Here is a 20,965-nt window from a genome sequence, read left to right as displayed (position 1 = left end):
TGGTTTCCAATGCCTGAGCCAATACCACTCACATTCTGTAAACAATACAGTTGTGGCCTTTTTTGCCCATTAACCTAAAATACTGTTTCATGTGTCTTTATTCCAATTCCTGGGAGTGTTTGGGACCTTGCCACGCAACTCCTTCACAATGATTAACAGGATTGATCTATGTAGCCCAAGTGTCAATATTTCTAGCAAGATACGACATGCTACCATCCATATCACCAGTACTAGGACTATTTAAAGTGTTGTTGTAGCATTGATCGAAGGACAAGAATGTAGCATCGTTAGTGTTCATGTTGCATTACAGAAATAGCATAAACAAAATATGGGTCCCTGACTTGCAGGTCTCATTATGTAAATTAAGGATAGGTTTAATCTTAAATGAAGGGAAAAAACCCACCCAGTAATTACGTAGTCAGAGCATCTCTAACTGATTTCTATATTGCTCAAAGATTTTTTTAAAACCCTCAACTCTAGTTACTAGCTCTGTACATATTTTTAAAGGAAAGAATAGGAAGGATATATGTTGTATCATAATTATCCATTTTTGTTTTTTTTTCATTTTTTCATGCAATGTAGATCTCTTATTTAATGCACTATCTCAATCACCTTCTTTGTGGTTCAGGCCATATTGATATATTGATATTGGTATTGGTATTGGTATTGGTATTGATATGCAGGCAGGAAAGTGAGGTTGAAGATGGCTTTTCCAAGATACCCAATGGCACTCCAGCTCAAGCTGAATGAGACGTGAGCCCAGGATGCTTCGTGCCTTTAACCCTGAAACACTTTATCCACTATAATTAATATGTTATCACTGAAACAACACTATAAAAGTGTGCTCTGTTGTGAAATCAGAAAATACAAGGTAAAGGGCATTACTTTTATATAATCTGCACCTTCTTTTTCAGCTGCCGCTTTGTTTTGTATGTTGCGCCTTTAGTTCCTCTAATTTAATTTGTTATTTAATTTGTATTTCAAGAAAATATGTCCTCTTTTCACCTTTCAGAATAAGACACAAGGACTGAGTTTTGTCCGGATACATGCACCATGGAATGTACTTAGCCGAGAAGCAGAGTTTCTTAAAATAAAAATGCCCACTAAAAGGGTAAGTAGTACGCAGCTCTGTTTTAATTATTTTGAAACTTGCAGAACATTACAGAGGAAAGGCAGTGAAGGCTGGTTATTTCTAACTTCTGATTATGGCAATGAAGAAGCCCCCCTCTCCAGTGACTACCTAGGCTATGCTCCCCTCCACGTATAAAGTTGTTGTTGTTGTTGTTTAGTTGTTTAGTCGTGTCTGACTCTTCGTGACCCCCTGGACCAGAGCACGCCAGGCACTCCTGTCTCCCACTGCCTCCCGCAGTTTGGTCAAACTCATGCTGGAAGCTTCAAGAAAACTGTCCCACCATCTCGTCCTCTGTCATCCCCTTCTCCTTGTGCCCTCCATCTTTCCCAACATCAGGGTCTTTTCCAGGGAGTCTTCTCTTCTCATGAGGGGGCCAAAGTATTGGAGTCTCAGCTTCAGGATCTGTCCTTCCAGTGAGCACTCAGGGTTGATTTCCTTCAGAATGGATAGGTTGGATCTTCTTGCAGTCCATGGGACTCTCAAGAGTCTCCTCCAGCACCATAATTCAAAAGCATCAATCCTTCATCGATCAGCCTTCTTTATGGCTGCAGCTCTCACTTCCGTACATCATTACTGGGAAAACCATAGCTTTATAAGGAAATTGGCATGACACATGTTAGTTGTTTAATGGAAATGTTAGTTGTTTAATGGAACTGTAGTGTTGGGAGGGACCTGAAGAGTCATCTCGTCCAACCCTCTGCAATGCAGGAATCACAGCTAAAGAGGCCCTGACAGATGGCCACCGAACCTCTGTTAGGAAATGTCGACTATCTGAGGTTGGGGATGCAGGTGGCGCTGTGGTGTAAACCACTGAGCTTCTTGGGCTTACCGATCAGAAGGTCGGCAGTTTGAATCCCCGTGACAGGCTGAGCTCCCGTTGCTCGGTCCCTGCTCCTGCCCACCTAGCAGTTTGAAAGCACGTCAAAGTGCAAGTAGATAAATAGGTACCGCTCCGGCGGGAAGGTAAACGGCATTTCTGTGTGCTGCTCTGGTTTGCCAGAAGCGTCTTAGAAGCTGGCCACATGACCCAAAAGTTGTCTGTGGACAAACACCGGCTCCCTTGGCCTATAGAGCAAGATGAGTGTGCAACCACAGAGTCATCCGTGACTGGACCAAACGATCAGGGGTACTTTTACCTTTACCATCTGATGTGGTTTGTTCCACCATCAAGGAACTCTTAACCCCCAGACAGTTCTACCCAATGCTTAGTCCTTTCTTGTAATCTCTTGATTTGTAGCAGCATCCACTGGTTTGAACCATCTTCCCATCAACAGCTGATACCTTGATATTTTCCTTGTTTGATTGTTAGGTTTCTTTTCTTACAGAACTTCTCTCCACTAGGACTGCCTTGAAATAACTCAAGCTTCTCCCTTCCTTTTCACTTGGTGCTACCTAAGCCAATATATTGCTGTTCTGGGGGCGGGGGGGGGGGGAGAATATAAACTAACCTGATGAGGAATGATTGCTTCAGTCTGCCTCTTAAAATAGATCCCTTCGCATTCAAACATTCTATATCCTGTGCTGCGTGGGACATGGGTGACACTGTGGGTTAAACCACAGAGCCTAGGACTTGCCAATCAGAAGGTCAGCGGTTCGAATCCCCACGACGGGATGAGCTCCCATTGCTCGGTCCCTGCTCCTGCCAACCTAGCAGTTCAAAAGCATGTCAAAGTGCAAGTAGTTAAATAGGTACCACTCCGGCGGGAGGGTAAACGGTGTTTCTGTGCGCTGCTCTGGTTCACCATAAGCGGCTTAGTCCTGCTGGCCACATGACCTGGAAGCTGTGCGCCGGCTCCCTCGGCCAATAAAGCAAGATGAGGGCCACAACCCCAGAGTCGGCCACAAGTGGTCCTAATGGTCAGGGGTCCCTTTACCTTTATCCTGTGCTGCAGATCAGCTGAACGAATGATGGCTGAGAAGCACTATTGAATGTTTGTACGTTAGTAAACCAAAGGCAGAGACGTAATCTTTTTGTAAACTACTTTGAGGTTTTATAAAAGCAGTATATAGATAGGACTAGCCCAAAACATTTTGGCACCTGAGGCGAACCACAAAATGGTGCCTCCTCACCACCAGCGAAGAAGGGGTGAGTAAAGACCTATATCAAGAACATGGCGGGGAATAAAGATCTACTTTGACATCTGCTGCCCCTGTGGATCCTACTGCCCGAAGCAGTTGCCTCACCTTGCCTCAGAGGTGGGCCGGCCCTGACACAAATGTTGTGAAATGATAAAATAAAATAAATATTCCTAGCTAGCAGTTCAAATATTCCCAGGGTCTATTCAGACATTGCAGACAACTACTTCTGGGGGTGACATTTTTTCTTTAAATAGGAGCTCATTTTCTGGAACCAAAACTGGTGGTGGGACAATACTCAGTAATTCTCCTTCAATATTGGTGCTTCACTAACTTTTCTTGGATATGGGCTCTGGGAACACTGCTGGTGAAAAGATGCCATTCAATTATTCTAAACAAATTAATATTTGGGAAGCCACCTGCTTACGTATGCTCTCTTTGTTTCTCCAGACGTATGAAATAACAGAAGAAACGGGAATTGTCAATAAGCTGTCTGAAATATGGCAGAAGTTTACAAAACCTTTGCAGCCTAATGTGCCACAGCAAAATACCACCAGAATGAAGCATTTATCTTACCCTTTCTCCAGAGAAAAACTCTATTTGTGAGTACTTAACAGTATAATTCCCTGAGAAATATAATTCATTGAGGAATGTTGTGGTGATTGAGACTGCACATACCTTCCCATCGTATACAGTCTTCATGGGACTGTACTATTTAAGAAAACAGTTGAAAGAGTTACATCTTTGAGTGCCCTCACCTACCATGTATGGTGTCAGGGATCTCAAACTGAGGATCGTAGCATCAGAACGGGCACCTAGATGCTTACAGAATTTGATTTCAGACCTAATCCTCTCTAAAGTTAGTGTGCAAATCAGAGCGTGTGTAAAGGTGTGTGCATACATATATATTTGTTAAGTATTGTTGTTTAAAGTTGCAGATGCAATAAATCCTGTATTTTATCTTGGCTGTGTGTTGTTGTTGTTGTTTTAACCAGCTAGGTTTGGAATGTATAGATTCTTATTCCTCATATACGAATTATGATAATGATAGAAAAAGAAATTGTGCAGCTCAGCAGGTAGAGCATGAGACTCATGCTCTCGGAGTCTGGGTTTGAACCCCACATTAGGCAAGTTTAAGGGCCTTACTCTCAGGGAAGTATGCATGGGACTGGCCTTCTTTTGCTCTTCTGGGAATTGCATAAGGCACATTTTAACTGATCTTGTCTATCACTGTTTCTCAAGGTACAACATTCAAGATAAAGACACGTTTTTTGACAATGCTACCCGCAGTCGAATAGTAAGTCAGCTGAGGGGGTGTGACGCATGAGGGAACCCCCCTGTGCTTAATTGCATTCACTGTTATTGCTGATGAATACATATTTTTTTAAAAATCTATATTTGTGTCTCTCTACAAGTGGGGGAGGGAGTTATTGGTTTGTGGGGATTTTGCTCCTTGTTTTTATCATGTATTTTGTGCTTTTATCTTGTATTTTTATGTTGTGAACCACTTGAGATCTGCGAAGGAAGGGTGGTATTCAAATTTCATCATCTTGGGTCCCTGGTTGCATGGTGATTTATAGTCACTGAATAAGGGAGAGGCTACAAACCCTGATTATTTCTAGCGCTTTTTTTCTGGGGAGATGCAGCGGTACACAAACTCCTAAACATTTTGGGAATCTTTGTAATTTTGTCCATTTACTGTATTTATTTTTCCTGATTTGAACTATAAAATGGAGTCAAAACGAGAGTACCCCTAAACTTTTTTTTTTAAAAAAAGAAAAAAGCACTGCTTATTTCTATTATTTTTCATTGGGGAGGGTATCTTCTTTAATTTTTATATACTGTACGTTGTTTGACTCTTATCAAACCCTTGATGGGGAAGCCATGACGGTCAAAGAGAAGATGGGTTCAAATATAGCCTTCTCTCTGATATGATAGTTTGCTATATACACGGGCTGTTATTGTTGTTACCGTATATAGGAGCTTCCAGTTGCTTGATCCTTCACCTGCAGTTTGACATAGCACAGGACTATGAAATACTGGTTGAAGAAAGCTATTTTATTTAAATATAGTTTAAAAACTATGGTATGTTGAACATCATCTTTATGTCTTACTGGCTTCATGCAGAACATCTATTTCTTGGAAAGAAGTTATCTGTTAGTTACACCATGTTTGTGTGTTTCGATGCAGGTACATGAAATTTTGAAGCGTACATATACTACAAAAGCCAAAAACAGCATGGGTAAGAAATAATTCGCTTTTAAAAAAATGTTATTTCAGAAGCTGCTTTTTAATATTCTTGAATTCTTGTTCTAAATGTTGAATCTCAGATGCTTGTAAAGATATATTCATAGTGCATTCTGCTATGTCTTAATAGGTTAGGGCAAATCCTGGATAATCAAATAAAAAGACATGTTTCTGAATCCTGCTCTGTTGGACATCATCGAGAATAAACTACGCAAAATCGTAAAAAAAAAATATATTGACAGAATAAATTGTCTAAAACCAAAGGTTAACAATCTGCATAATTTATACAGGTTACATTATTAGTTTTTTTGTTGGAAGAAAATGTAAAGGTTTTGTTAAATCACAGATTGCACACATTTTTTGAATTTTGCATTCAAAGAAAAGCATTCTCCTTGGGCCAGTATGAACAACACCTAACATTAGGGTGCAAACTGTTCTGGAAACATTTTGTAGCTGAGTGAATTCAGAATGAATTCCCTGCAAGAAAATAATATTGCTTGATTTTAATTTTAATTTTATGGCTAATATTGAGCCTTGAGCTTTATTGGCCTTGCCTAGAATATAACTGGAAACTTCCCTTCCCCCTTCTCCCAAATTCTCTTCTGCAGCTTCTGTTAGATGACATAATCTTTAGTTCTACAAATATTCAGTACATAGGTGGCATTGAACGTCGACACTTGATATAGGATTATTTTTCAGTAGCACTCACACTTTAAGCACTTTTGATTGGAGTGGCAGCAATATGTGAGCAAATCTTGGTCAAAATTGGTGAATGGAGATACTGCAATCCAAAAGCCAACTCGGATGTGACAAAACAAACCAGCTAGATTTCAGATTCAGATGCCAAGTTTTTATTGCAGAGCTCAAATCATTTTAAATTACCGTATTTTTCAGTCTATAAGACGGCCCCATGTACAAGATGCCCCCTATATTGGGGGGACTCTGATTTAAGAAAATGGGAAGGAGTTGGCCCCCGTGTATAAGACGCCCCCAAATTTTGGACATTCTTTTTTGGGGGGGAAACCTAGTCTTGTACACAGAAAAATACGGAACTTTGAATTTACTTGTAAAATGTATATCCAACTCTGAAACATAATATTTCCACTAATCAGATTTTAACATTACATTCATAAACTGGAATATAATAATAAATAATAATAATAATAATAATAATAATAATAATAATAATAATATATTTGTCTCCCCAGCCACTCTGGGCGGCTTCCACAAAGACAAAAAAGTACACTAAGACCAGAAATACACTAAGATGTCACACATTAAAAACTTTCCTGAATCCACATTGATTTAAGGTGGCATTGGGGGAAGAGAAGGGAGGAGTTCCATTGTGCTAGTGGTATCGCATTCTTTGGCCGAAAAGCAAATATATATGTGTGTTTAAAAATAACTATTGCTATCTTTATTTTTCTTTAGGTATTAACACTTTAATAGCAAACAATGTTTATGAAGCAGCCTTTCCCCTCCATGATGTAGGTATACACTCTCTTGTCAATTTCCTAAGAACCTTGTTAAAAGTCAAAGAATGCTTAATTGCTGCTACATATGAGATTCCGCTGGAGTGCAAACCTCCTGTTAAGAAGCAGTATCCTTCAAATAAATAAGGGATATTCAGTGTTATGTTGGAGGGGATGCCAGGAAACAGGGAATTATGTTCACATGTGGTGGGGGTGTAAATATGTACAAATTTTTTGGCAAAGGGTGTTTAAGGAGATAACAGAAATCACTGGATTAAAGCTGAGCAAAAGTCCAGAGGTAGCATTATTATCAATTTACAATGGCGTGGAAGGTTCGCAGACTATGAAGGACTTGCTCACAAATTTATTGACAGCCACACGAATCATTACAGCTAGGAAGGGGAAGGGGCAAGCACAATATAAAATGGGAGAATGGTACAAAGAGGTTTGGGATATAGCTATTAATGATAAATTAACATGTGCCATTAAGGTAAGATGGGGAATATCTAGGAGAAATGATTTTGAAGAGATATGGAGGGTGTTCGTAGAATTTGTACTGTTAAAACGGAAAGGGGTTAAACCAGCACAAGAAGTGTTGAAATTTTGGGAGGTTGGATAGTTATAATGGAATGGTCTTGGTGGTGGGGTGCACGTTTTTGTGCTTATTTATGTATGAATAATAATAAGAATAAGAATAAAAGCAGTATCCTAGTTTTAGGCTTATACATAGGACTCCTTCACACAAAAAAGTTCTCGTGGGATTTCTTGTTGGTCCATTGGTTTCAGTGGGCCAACTCCAAACATGATTTAGTTGATGACCACCCCTGGTCTTCAACATTGAATTGCATTCTAGCAGGCAGGAGAGGTCAATATTATATTTATCACCATCACCATCCTGCTTTAGTTGAGATTCCTGCATTTCAGGGGCTTGGACTAGATGACTCTTGGGTCCTTCCAAGGCTATGATGCTATGATTATATATAGCAAGGGTGGGGAAACTATGGTCCTCCAGCTGTTGTTGGAATCCAGCTCCTAGCATGGGAAGAGGTGATGGTGGATGGTAGATGCAATGTCTGGAGGACCCCAGGTGTGCTGGCCCCGGGGGGAAGGTTACTGTTACCGTAGTCAAAGTTCAGTCCTGAGTCACTAGCCTGGAAATAGTCCACAAGGTGTGAGGCGAGGTCCGAAGCAGGGAGCTGGGCGGGGACAGGAACACTCGAAGATCAGAAGCCAGAAGCCGGATGGGGAACAGGAACACTGGAGGAACAGGACTGGATGCTGGCCGAAACAGCTCTTCAATGATGACGTTGCTCCCGCAACCTGGGACCGGGCTGACTGGCCTTTATCTTCTCTGAGGCCAGGGGCGGTCCCGGCCCCCAGGAGACCCGCCTCTCCTGGCCTTTAGGCGAGCACTCCTCCTGGGAGAAACCAGTTCCCTTCGCCTCTCTGCCCTGAGCCTCTGCAGTTCAGGAGAGGCTGAAGGGTTACTGGGCCCAGGGGGAGACTCACCTGCAGGCACTGAGTCCTCAACCACCTCTGGGGCCAGAATGGATTCACCTGGTGCCTGCTCCTGAGGATCCGGCACAGGTGCAGGCTCCTCAGAATCAAGGCCCTGCCCCAGTTCAGCCGGCCCTGGAGGCGGGGACTCCTGTGCAGGCTGGGATTCCTCCGGTTCACTCTCAGAATCGGAATGCCAGGCCATCACACCAGGTGTCCCACTGTTGGTAGTGGTTAAGAGCAGTGGACTCGTAATCTGTTGAACCGGGTTTGATTCCCCGTTCCTCCACATGCAGCTGCTGGGTGACCTTCGGCTCGTCATACTTCTCTGAAGTTTCTCAGCCTCACTCACCTCACCGAGTGTTTGTTGTGGGAGAGGAAGGGAAAGGAGAATGTTAGCCACTTTGAGACTCCTTAGGGTAGTGATAAAGCGGGATATCAAATCCAAACTTCTTCTTCTTCTTCTTCTTCTTCTTCTTCTTCTTCTTCTTCTTCTTCTTCTTCCTCTTCCTCTTCCTCTTCCTCTTCCTCTTCTTCTTCTTCTTCTTCTTCTTCTTCTTCTTCTTCTTCTTCTTCTTCTTCTTCTTCTTCTTCTTCTTCACCACTGGACAGCCTCAGTGAGTTTTCAGCTTAAGGCATGGTAGTGGGGTAGAGAACAGATTACAGAGATGGGCAAGAGTAAAAGGAATTTTAGAAGTACAATGGTACCTCGGATTACAAACACCTCAGGTTACAAACACTTCGGGTTACACACTCCGATAACCCAGAAGTAGTACCTCGGATTAAGAACGTTACCTTAGGATGAGAACAGAAATCGCCCAGCGGTGGCAGCGGGAGACCCCATTAGCTAAAGTGGTACCTCAGGTTAAGAACAGTTTCAGGTTAAGAACGGACCTCCAGAATGAATAAAGTTTGTAACCAGAGGTACCACGGTACTTAGATTTTCTGACACTTAGAAATGACTAGTTTCTAAAACCTCTAGGGGTTTCCTCTGAATGACAGGGAAGGCATTGATGTGGATTGTATTGATCATGTTTGGCTTAAAGCACCTTAATACTAAAAATTGTTGTTGCTGCTGCTACTGCTACTGTTCTTGCTACCTGCCCTTCGCTAGCAGGTGACTCCTGCTCCCTACAATATTTCTTACCAATAGCATTGTCTTTTCAGGGTGAATATGACGGTGAAGACAAAGAAATGAATGAAAGAAAGGTAAAATAATTTACATCTTCAGTTTGGTTGGCGTTGGGTTTGAATGTGTCAATCTGTTCCCTGCAATCAAGCCATTGTGCTGAAAATATACTGCAAACTGGGCACAGTCCAGTCTGAAGCTCTCCTGCTCTGTCACAGCTCCTGTTAATTTCAGTAGTGTTTGCACAGAGGAATAATTTTCCATTGGATTGTATCCATATTGGTTGCGTGTCGAGGTCCCCAGGGCCACCCCAATAACTCACACATCACATGGAATTTTTGTTTAAGGTTTTTGGCATTATTTTGGCCACAACTTTATTAAAATACAAATTTGTGAGTGGTTGCTTAGGCATTGGTTGCGACTATCTGCTCCCACCATGGGGGGCAGACTGACATTCCGCACGCCTGCGAAAGTCAGAAAAGGGGAATACACTTGGGGGTAGCGACGGAGCAGGGAATCTGCCCTCAGCCCACCCCAAATGCAGCCAGGAGCTCTTGCAGTGGCCCGAGCCTCCCTGACAGAGTGGACAAGCAATAGTTAGCCCCCGATTCCTTTAACGGAATCACTTGCAGCAGCAGCATTAGAGGGGCAGGCACAGCCAATCCATGCCCCTCAAGCAACCAAACCATAAACCAATGCCTAACCGCAACCTTACAAGTTGTGATGATTTGCTATGCAGTAGGCAAAAACCAAATGGCCCCAGCCAATTAGCCAGATGGACAAAATTCCTACCGGGCCCCTGCCCCAAGAGGAGACGACCCCATGACAGGCATAGCAAGGTCAAGTGAACAACCCTAATTCTAGGGGGGGAGGGATGGGCAATCCGATGCACGGGCGAAAAGAGGAAGCCCTAGCCTCGTGCAAGGAGTTTTAGCATTTCTGGCTGTCAATCAACAAATGGCAACATTAACTTCTTCCCAACAACAAGGGAAGCCCCAATCACATCAGTGGCCAACGGTCAATTAGCCTGCCCTACAACTTTGGATTGTCCTGGCGGAACCCACCACAACAGGTGCTCTCCATGAAGGAGAACATGCTTTGTGGCAGAAATTTTAGGATATGTGGTTTATTTACACACATTCAACCTGAGCCTACAATGGAGGTGCTCACAGCATTAACACCCAAAGAGGGTCTTGCTTCTTCCATAGTCACAGACTTGTATTCCTGCAGAAATCAAGCATGGCTCTCCCTCTCTGGCTTCTGTCTCCTTCTAGCCCAGCTGACACACATTCCACGCTTGCTTTTGTCTTCCTTACTACCAGCCATGCAAGGGAGGGGGGGCATCTTCCACAGAGCATCTTCCTTTCTTATACTAGCCGTACTTAGGGCCTTTAACTCAGCAAGAGACTTGCCTGGCTAATTCAACAATGGAATCCTCCAGGACCCCAAGCATAGCTGTCAACCGTCCCTTATTTGGTGGGAAAGTCCCTTATCCCAGCGCCGTGTCCCTCTGCTGTCCCTTATTGATGATGTCCCTTAAATTTCCTGGGTTTCAAAGGAAGCAGCTGCTCTCCCTCCATCCCTGCCAGCCAGGGAGGAGGGAGGCTCCAACTGTGTTGCTTGGCTGTGTTGCTCACCCAATAAGGAGTCTAAGAACGCCTGGGGGGGGGGGGGTTGGAGCTTGCATGCCTTGTGCTGATCAAATCGGCCGCGTTGCCTGGGGACTCGCCTTTGCTCAGCGCTTCCCAGCGGAGAGGTGACGGTGGTTTTCCTTGCTGCATCCCCTTTGCCAGGTTGCTGCGCTGTGGGAACCACCGCTTGAGGCTTTGTTTGGCTGCTGGCTGGGCTTTCTGCCTTTGGCTTGGAGGGGCTCAGGTGTTGAACATACCTGTGCTTGGAAAATCCCTTATTTTGGCTGCTGATCCCTTATTTCTGAGGCTACTGGTCCCTTATTTTCAAATCTGTAAGTTGACAGCTATGACCCCAAGAATTACAGGGAACGCAGGCATCATGCAGGGTGAACCCCCCAAACTCACAACAATATTGTGTTGCTATGACCTCTGTGTTATTCTTCCACCGGGTGTCTTCAGGATAACTGTTTGTAGAAATGGTCAAATAGATATAATTTATGAATGCTGCCTGTAAAAAAATGAATCTATCATAGCTAGCTTTCAGCATTATATCCCATGCTAATAAAGAAACAAAATAAAGAACTACTAGTTTGATACTTGGAGAGGAAAGGGAGTGGTGCATTGATTTCAGAAGAAAGAAGAAGGGGGGTTATTGGTCATTTATATACTGCTTCTCTGACTCAGCCCAGGCCATTTAGCATTTGAAACAGTCTGGAATATGCCCCCAGTGCAGAAAATTGCTACTGAAAATTCCCTTAGTTGTTTACAGCATTTTGGGGGGAAGATAGCATGGGAAGGGAGTTCAAGATGAAGCTGCCATAGTTTAAATATTTATTTGTTTTTTAACGATTCCCCCCAATGTTTTTACCTGTACTTATTTTATATGTAAGCTGTCTTGAATCCCTGTCAGGGGAAAAGGCTGGTTATAAATGTAAATATAATAATAGGGCCCTTATCCAGATTGGGAGCACATTCCAGATCAGAGTCCCACACATTCCCCCCCTTAAAACCACATTAAGTACCTAAAAAAACATGAACAGCCTAATTTATACTTTGGCTCTCGTTTTCCTCAGCTAAATGCTTTAACATTTCCTAATATAGGAGATGGCCAATAATTTTGGATGGTCTTCTTTTAGTCTACAACATCTTACTTGAAATGGGATGGCCCACCCTACACCTGCATATATATTTCCTAAATGTGGCCACAAGCAGGGTTTTTTTCTGGGGGGAGGGGTACACAGGGGTATGCGTACCCTTTAACATTTTGTGAATCTTTGTACTTTTGTCCATTTACTGTATTTATTTTTCCCAATTTGAACCATAAAATGTTGGTTTCTTGAGTCAAAATGAGAGTACCCCTAAACATTTTTTTAGGGAAAAAAGCACTGACCACAACTATAGGTTGATATAGCAACATTAGCATGCTCATTGCCATGTCCTTTCCTAATACAGTGGTACCTCGGGTTACATACGCTTCAGGATACAGACGCTTCAGGTTACATACTCCGCTAACCCAGAAATAGTACCTCGGGTTAAGAACTTTGCTTCAGGATGAGAACAGAAATCGGGCTCCAGTGGCGCGGCGGCAGCAGGAGGCCCCATTAGCTAAAGTGGTGCTTCAGGTTAAGAACAGTTTCAGGTTAAGAACAGACCTCCGGAATGAATTAAGTTCTTAACCCAAGATACCACTGTAATTCCTAGTGGTCCATTTGCTTTTTTTCCCACTCAGGTGAAAATGCTCCACATTTCTTCAGATTGAACTTCCTCAGCAAAGGATGCTAGGTTAGGCAGGCCGCTGGTGCATGTTTTAGCTGCCTTTCTGAAGTCTCAGAGCTCTTGCTCATCACTGCACCGTACCATGCTATGAGTCTTCCCCTTCTTAGCCTTGCTTTCCATCATGTCTCTATTGGACTGGTGAAAGATTTCCAGTTTTCCTTAAATACTGAAAGTGCTGAACGTGCCCATGCACAGGAACATTTCCTGGTGGGATTGCCCCCCCCCCCCCAAAGGAGAGTTTGGCAACACAGCATCTGGCCACTAAGGGGTGCTGAAAATCCACAAATGGATGACATGTTGTCAGAGATGCACAAGTCATCGGTAAATGGAGGTGCATAAAACCTGAATAAATGGAGCGTCATTTTTATCTGTATCCGCCCCAAGGAGAGGTAGCTGAAATTTTCTTCTGGAGGGCAAAATGCTGACATAGCAGCTAATCTTGCAAGGACTCACTGGATATCACAGCAAAAAGTGGAAACGCTACTTTAAAAAGACTTAGTGCCTGGAAAAATATTCACCCCAGAAGTTGGGCTGCCCTTCTCCTTAACCTGCCCATTTAGGTCCTCTTATGAAGTGTTAAGTATTAAAAACATAAAAGGTTCTTTCCAGAAATACTGCATTGATTGCTCACACATGTTCCTATGGCCCAGCCATAAGACTTGACTATAGAATTTCTACGTATAACATCATCTGTTTTCTATCTGAACCTGAATAGTTTCAGTGTTTAATTTCCTGAAATGCCCTGATCAGGTTTAAAGTGAAGGGAGACATTTTTAAAAAACGGTTTTCAGCCCTTTTGATGGTGTTTCCTTTAAGGTACATAATACAGCTTCCATTTCCTTGCAGTGTGTGGCCCTCAGACAAAGGTAGACTGACACTAACTGGGTTTTATTTTCTTGTAAGCAAGCTCCCTTGATTAAGATTTATGTACCAACTCATAATTTTGAATTGTGGTGCTGGAGGAGACTCTTGAGAGTCCCATGGACTACAAGAAGATCAAACGTATCCATTCTTAAGGAAATCAGCCCTGAGTGCTCACTGGAAGGACAGATCCTAAAGCTGAGGCTCCAATACTTTGGCCACCTTATGAGAAGAGAAGACTCCCTGGAAGAGAACCTAATGTTGGGAAAGATGGAGGGCACAAGGAGAAGGGGATGACAGAGGACGAGATGGTTGGACAGTGTTCTCAAAGCTACCAGCATGAGTTTGACCAAACTGCGGGAGGCAGTGGAAGACAGGAGTGCCTGGTGTGCTCTGGTCCATGGGGTCATGAAGAGTTGGACACGACTAAACGACTAAACCACAACAAACCGACTCATAAAGCAAAGGCCAGTCCTAATCAACCGCCTTCAGGATTTTCTTGTGGGGGAAAACAAATGATGCAAATGTTCATAGAATTGTAGAGTTGGAACAGACCCTGAGGGCTATCTAGTTCAACTCCCTGCAATGCATTCATGATAGATAGCCATGCAACTCTGCTTGAAAACCTCCAATGATACAGAATCCACCACCTTTCCACTGTCAAACAGCTCTTGCTGTCAACAAGTTCTTCCTGATGTTTAGTCTCCTTTCTTGCAATTTGAATCCGTTGGTTCAGATCCTACACACTGTGTGAAATGACACTCAGAATTCAGGAAAACCAGTGATTTTATGAAGCTTTGGTTCAGCCTCAATGGGGACATTTCCTGAAAAATGCTTTAATAGTGAGAACATTCTTATTTAATCCGTCTTGGTCTCTTGCTCTCACTAATACTGGTTCAGATTTCTTGTTTTCTCCTGATGCCAACAAACTAGTCAGTGTGATGGATCACAATGATGCATGGCCAGTTAGATTTATCTGGGTGATGATGTGCCTGAGGACAACAATTCCCATATTAGCTGGCTGGGTGATCTCAAAAAATAAGGAATCCCATCAATGAATGCAATTCAGTTTTGGCTACATGATGACACCATGGATAGCAAAGGAAGCCAGTTGAGAAAGAGATCGAGAGGGGAAAATATAATTGAATCAACAAAACATTTTCACAGTCACTGCCAAAATAATGACAAAAGAGGCAAGCACTTTTCAACATTGCAATAATATTCCTTAAAAAGAAGAGGTAGTGAGTCATTTTGTCTCAACAATTCTCATAATAAATATATTTTAGAAAAGTTGCAACTCAAATATTTTCAACAACATTTTCCATCTTGATAGGCGGCTATGCAGACAGCCCCAAAAAGAAACTGTTTATTATTTGTTTTGATATATACCAGAAATACATAATTATCTCACAATATATTATCATTCTTAGAAGTGAATAATGAACCTTACTCATTGCAGTATGCAAAATAGTGGGCATTTAATTTGCTTTTCAGTGTAATTCTATCCATGTTTGCTATGATGTAAGTTCCACTAGTAATCATGTTTAAGATTGGACAAGGTTGCATCTTACTAAGTTATACTTATAGTAAACTCATTGAAATCCCTGCCTTGTTCATTGATTCTAGTGGATCATCTCTGCATATGACTTAGCTGGATATATCCCATAGCCTGTACATAGTTGTTTTAAAGACGATATCCTGGAAAGATCATTGAGGAGCAATGATGTGTGAGGAACAGTTGCCAGGAAACTGGAACACACGTGATAAATAGGGGTGCAGCGTTCATTCAGAACTTCCACTGACACCTTGTCTGAATTTACTGTAAACCCTATTCAGTTATAGTTGTGTCCAGGGCATACAACCCAATTCGATAATGTTTATTTGGAATGCAAGCCCCACTGCTTTCAGTTGGGTAAAAAAAAGGTAAAGGTAAAGGACCCCTGACAGTTAAATCCAGTCGTGAATGACTCTGGGGTTGTGGCGCTCATCTTGCTTTACTGGCCGAGGGAGCCGATGTTTGTCTGCAGACAGTTTTTCCAGGTCATGTGGCCAGCAGGACTAAGCCACTTCTGACAAAACCAGAGCAGCGCACAGAAACACCATTTACCTTCCCGCTGGAGCGGTACCTATTTATCTACTTGCACTTTGATGTGTTTTTGAACTGCTAGGTTGACAGGAGCTGGGACCGAACAACAGGAGCTCACCCCATCGTGGGGATTCGAACCGCCAACCTTCTGACCAACAAGCCCTAGGCTCAGTGGTTTAGACCACAGCGCCACCTGCGTATACTACTAGATTAATGCACATTATTTATCTAGTCCCTACTCTACCCCTTCCTGTTTAGGCTTTTGGGGTTTATTTGCTTAGATTACAACCCAAGATTGTATTGTGTAGACTTGGAATTATTTTAAGCACACTAAGTGGTAATAAACCCCCTTGCAAGGCAGGTGCTATAGGCCACCCCCAACCCCTGTCAAGGGCAAGGGCAAATAACCAGAACACAACATGTTGAAACAGACCAGAACTTTATTGACTGTAGGAAAGTAAGCAGAGTTGGTGTGGCATTGAGATAAGGCTTTGTTTGGTCAACAAACTGATCATGGGTATGCGATGAAGAGGGTGAATCAGTGTAAAAGAAATTTTCTCCCCATTTCATTGATGGAAACCTTACTGTCAGCTGACTAGCTTTGTTTGATACAACCCTCAGTGGTTAATTTTGAAAGAGGGGTGTTGGGCCTTCTTCCTCCATGTAGCAAGCATCTTCTTCCTCAGATATTCTGCATTTTAATCCAGATGTTCATATATGTGCTACATGATGCACTTTTTGTTATTATTTTGCATGTTCTGGAGCATGTTCAGGTTTCAAACTTGAGCTCACATCTCATGGGACCCAGTCATGGCTGCATTTAAGCCCTTTATTTTATTTTATTTTATTTTATTGTCATTTAAATGCAGTATGTCAACAGTATATCTGTTTTCCCCACACAGCTGCTGTATCAAGAATGGGCACGATACGGATCGTTCTACAAGTTTCAACCTATTGATCTTGTAAGGTAATTAATTGCGCAGCAACAGCTTCTTGGCAAAATTGTAAAGTTCCTTCTTTGGCAAAACTGACAAAGTCACACTGATTTGCACTAGGGGAAGATTCTGGTCAGTAGGGCCTTGCATCGGGCAGTTAGCCTCTCCCTTTCCATTATAATAAATCACAGATTTTATTGCAGAAGATTTAATGAAAGGTGATATTAATGAAAGGTGATGTACCTTTCCAAAATGTCATTTAGTAGTTTTTGAAGGTTCTGAGTTAGTTTCTGAGAGGCAAAGTCATTGAGAGGCTTTTGCATCTCCGTCTCCTAGCAGTTAAATGAATTTCCTCTTTCTGATTAGGAAAATATTTACCATCCAGTACATTAACTGCTCATTTCCATACCATCCCACGTTCCTCAGATGAAAATAGGGACATTTGTCACTTCCTTGCAACTGACCCTCCTCAACCTCCCATCTTTTGTGACCCTGTCATTCCCACCACCACTATATCAATGGGACCAGCACACACGTCCTCCACTGTCCTGAGAAAACCCCTTAATCCTGATTTAATTTGATTCTTTGGTAGATTGAAAAACACACATCAATAAATAAATTTTAGAAAGTGGGTAGATTAGACTCAGGTGCACAAAGCATTTTTTTTTTTTAAAAAAATCAAGACTCCTTGCACTGTGCACCCCCTTTCTTCCCACCCAGGAAGAAGAGCCAGTGTGGTGTAGTGGTTAAGAACAGTGGACGCATAATCTGGTGAACTGGGTTCGATTCCCCACTCCTCCACATGCAGCTGCTGGGTGACCTTGGGCTAGGCACACTTCTTTGAAGTCTCTCAGCCCCACTCACCTCACAGAGTGTTTGTTGTGGAGGAGGAAGGGAAAGGAGATTGTTAGCCGCTTTGAGACTCCTTCGGGTAGTGATAAAGCGGGATATCAAATCCAAAATCCTCTTCTTCAGGGCAGCCCTGTCCTCTGTCTGCCCCTCAGAGCCAGCCCATCACACAAGACTGGGCCCTAGAAGCCATAGCCTCCCCTTCTCCTCACCTGCACTCCAATAGCTGCTTGCTACGAGCTGCCCAAGAGAGGCGACCAGCAGCAGCAGCCATGGAGACAGCAACAGGATGTTCTTTCACAGCCGCCACAGCCATCATCATCATCATTCAAGATAAGTGCAGGCTCATCCTCCTCCGTGAGCTCAGCAGCAGCAGCAACACTGGTGGGGGAAATAGGGACATTCCAGGGTCAAATCAGAAACCAGGGCTGTTGTAATTTCTGGGCTGTCCCTGGAGGGTATGCAGTTCATGTTGAACTCAGGTGCCAGTCTTGCGTAAGCCAGTTCATGGAGTGTGAGCCTTCGACATGCAACACCATTCTTGTGGAATGCCAAACAAGCAATTGCTCTTCATGGAACCACCATCATGTTTAAATATTGTGTCAAAAGAACTTCCATTAATTCAAATGTTTGGTTATGTAATCTAGAGATGCATAACCTTTTCAAAAGTGTGGGCCACCGTCCCTGTGTGCAGTGAGCAGGGCCAAAGGCAAACGTGGGAGGGACAGCCCCCACACCAGCCACAAACATTCATACACCCCACCTTCATACTCATCCACCCCCCCTGCCCTATTCACACACAGCCCATGTTCCCCTTTCTCAGCGCTGAGCAGGGAAATGCAGGGAATGGCCAATGGAGGAAAAGAGTAATCTCTCGTTCCATCAGCAGTTCACTTCCATGCTGGAGGATCATCAGGCCTAGCTATCAAGTTGTTGAAACTGAAAGTGTAGCCTAGAACATCGTTCAGTGGTGCATTGTGCAGGGAGCAGAGCATCAGCAAACAGGTCAGTGTGGAAAGTTTGCAATGTGCAAATAGCAAATTGCAGTGTGCAAATAGGAAGTTTGAAAACCACAATGCAGAGGCATGCGTCTGCAAGGCAGCACCCAAGCGGAGTGAAGTTATGAGACAGAATTTGGATTCTTCCTCCTGTGCCCAAAAACTTCTCCTGCGAGAGCTTTTTGGTTACCTTTTGCCAAGTGTTGCAACAGATATGACTTCTGCTTGCCATTCTGTTGTGTAACAGAGATAAGTAGCTGCACATCATATGACTCACGGTTGCGTGAATGTGGGAGATTTAGAGAGAGAGGCTAGGATGCAAGAAACCAAATAGGCATCCCAGATAAGTGACTCAGCAACATTTAGTATATTTTGTTTATCTTGCCCCTTTCTGTCCTACAGGCATTTCAAATTCTTTCCAGTCTATGTCACACGTCAAAATGCTGTTCCAGATAGCCCAGGCATGTAAAATGCACCCCCCCCACACACACTTTTTATCCCTCAACTCCTTCTTATTTACATTTGGGTTACCATTCCAGTCCATCAACCCTTTCACCACTTTGCTCAACACCTCTAGGAAACTCCCAGCAGAGTGTGCGGTCTAACCCTCTAACCCTCCGCCCATGGTTGTCTGCAGCAATTGTTACCCAATGGCATACTGCCTCCGACCTTGGATGCTAAATTTGGCTATCTTGATTTGCATGTTCAGACCCAGAAACCTACCCCCTAAATAAATTTACACTTGACTCAAATTTTGGTTTTTGGCAGAATTTAGGCCACAACTTTATTTATTACAGAAAGTGACTGGTTGCATAGCTTCTGGTTCGACTAGCTCCCTGCCATGGAGGCAGCGCTGACCCAGGGCACCAGCATAGTTCAGCCAAGGGTGAACACCTGGATAAGCGGAAAGCCAGGAACAGGCTATCTTCGCAACCCAAATGTCCCCCTGGACTCAGGCACGGGCACAACCCCCTCTCAGGGGTTGACCAAACCATTGAGTCCCTGGATTCCTTTGACAGAATACCCTTCACATAGGGATGGCGAGACCGTTCTCCCATCCCTATCACCTGAACCAGAGCCTATCCACAACCTTACAAGTTGTGACGATTTGTACGCAGCAGGCGAAACCCAAATGGCAACAGCCAATCAGCCAAGTGGGGAAAATACCTGCCGTGCCCCTGTCCCGACGACAGACAACAGATGGCGGCATAGCAAGCGCAAAATGCCCTAAATATAGGGAGAGGTGTGTGTGTGTGGGGGGGTGTTCCGATGCATGAGCCAAAAGAGGAAGCTCTGGGTCATGTGCATGGGCATAAATAGGTCCCTCGAACTGTTTGGACTCCATCTCATTGGCCAGATTGCACCCAGCTTCGAGGGACCTACCAATTGGGTGTTGTGGCTGACCTGTGTACCCACCCACAACACAGGGTGTCAGGTGTCCAGGTCTCACAGCAATATGTGCCCTCTTTAAGGGAATACCCAATTAACAGGCATTGCTAGACATCTCCATGAATTTGCCTAATCCTCTTTTAAATCCAGCTACATCTCAAGAAAGCAGATTTCCTAAATTAATTATTGGTTGTATGAAGAAGCATTTCCCTTTGGTTTTCCTGAATCTATGGCCTATCAACTTAATTAAGTGACACTGAGTTCTAATGTTATGGGGAAACAAGAGCATTTCACTCTGTATATCTTTGCAGTGGCGTAGCGTGGGTTGTCAGCACCCGGGGCAAGGCAAGTAATTTGTACCCCCTAACCCGTGGATTTGCGCCCCCTAACCCATGGATTTGCGCCCCCTAACCCTAACCCCCAGATGTTGCGCCCGGTGCGGCCGGCCCCCCCGCACCCCCACGCTACGCCACTGTATCTTTGTAACTTTGATGCACACTGTGCCCAACTCAATTCCAATGGGTCATACATAGGAGAATTTATTGTGGATTGAGCCTTAATTAACTTTCGGTAAGTATTTATAACTACTTAAAAAAAACTACTTCTGACAGGATTGGGGTGTTAAAATGCCCTTTGCTCTGCAAGTAAACTCAGTGGACTGTACTTTTGAATATATATAAGTAGGATTTTGCTGCTGGTCTCCTAAAGATCTTTCCATGTTATGTACATCTTTTTTCTGTCTCTCTGGCAAATCATCTTAAATATTAATTTAAATTCTAGACAACTTTGCTTGGGCTCAGAAGAGGCAGGTGCCTCCAAAATACCTTGGAACTCTTGATTTAGAAACAAAACTAATTGAACTTTATGCTCTGAATGACACCTTTTGA

General features: G+C 43.3%; 1 protein-coding gene across 1 annotated transcript in view; it reads left to right on the top strand.

Moving 5' to 3' along the window:
- Window positions 1-20,965, top strand: part of ANO2 (anoctamin 2) — a 152,789-nt gene that overhangs the window by 31,293 nt on the left and 100,531 nt on the right. The window contains exons 3-9 of the mRNA XM_081911712.1: window positions 1,013-1,111; window positions 3,659-3,810; window positions 4,451-4,505; window positions 5,399-5,450; window positions 6,887-6,942; window positions 9,592-9,633; window positions 16,810-16,874. Coding sequence (XP_081767838.1) covers window positions 1,013-1,111; window positions 3,659-3,810; window positions 4,451-4,505; window positions 5,399-5,450; window positions 6,887-6,942; window positions 9,592-9,633; window positions 16,810-16,874 — 521 coding nt within the window. The remainder of the gene's footprint in view (window positions 1-1,012; window positions 1,112-3,658; window positions 3,811-4,450; window positions 4,506-5,398; window positions 5,451-6,886; window positions 6,943-9,591; window positions 9,634-16,809; window positions 16,875-20,965) is intronic.

Source organism: Podarcis melisellensis (genome assembly GCF_964234715.1).
Source record: "Podarcis melisellensis genome assembly, chromosome: 5".
Classification (NCBI taxonomy): Eukaryota; Metazoa; Chordata; class Lepidosauria; order Squamata; family Lacertidae; genus Podarcis; species Podarcis melisellensis.
Note: the sequence above shows the minus strand (reverse complement) of the source record. Positions and strands in the feature narration are given on the sequence as shown.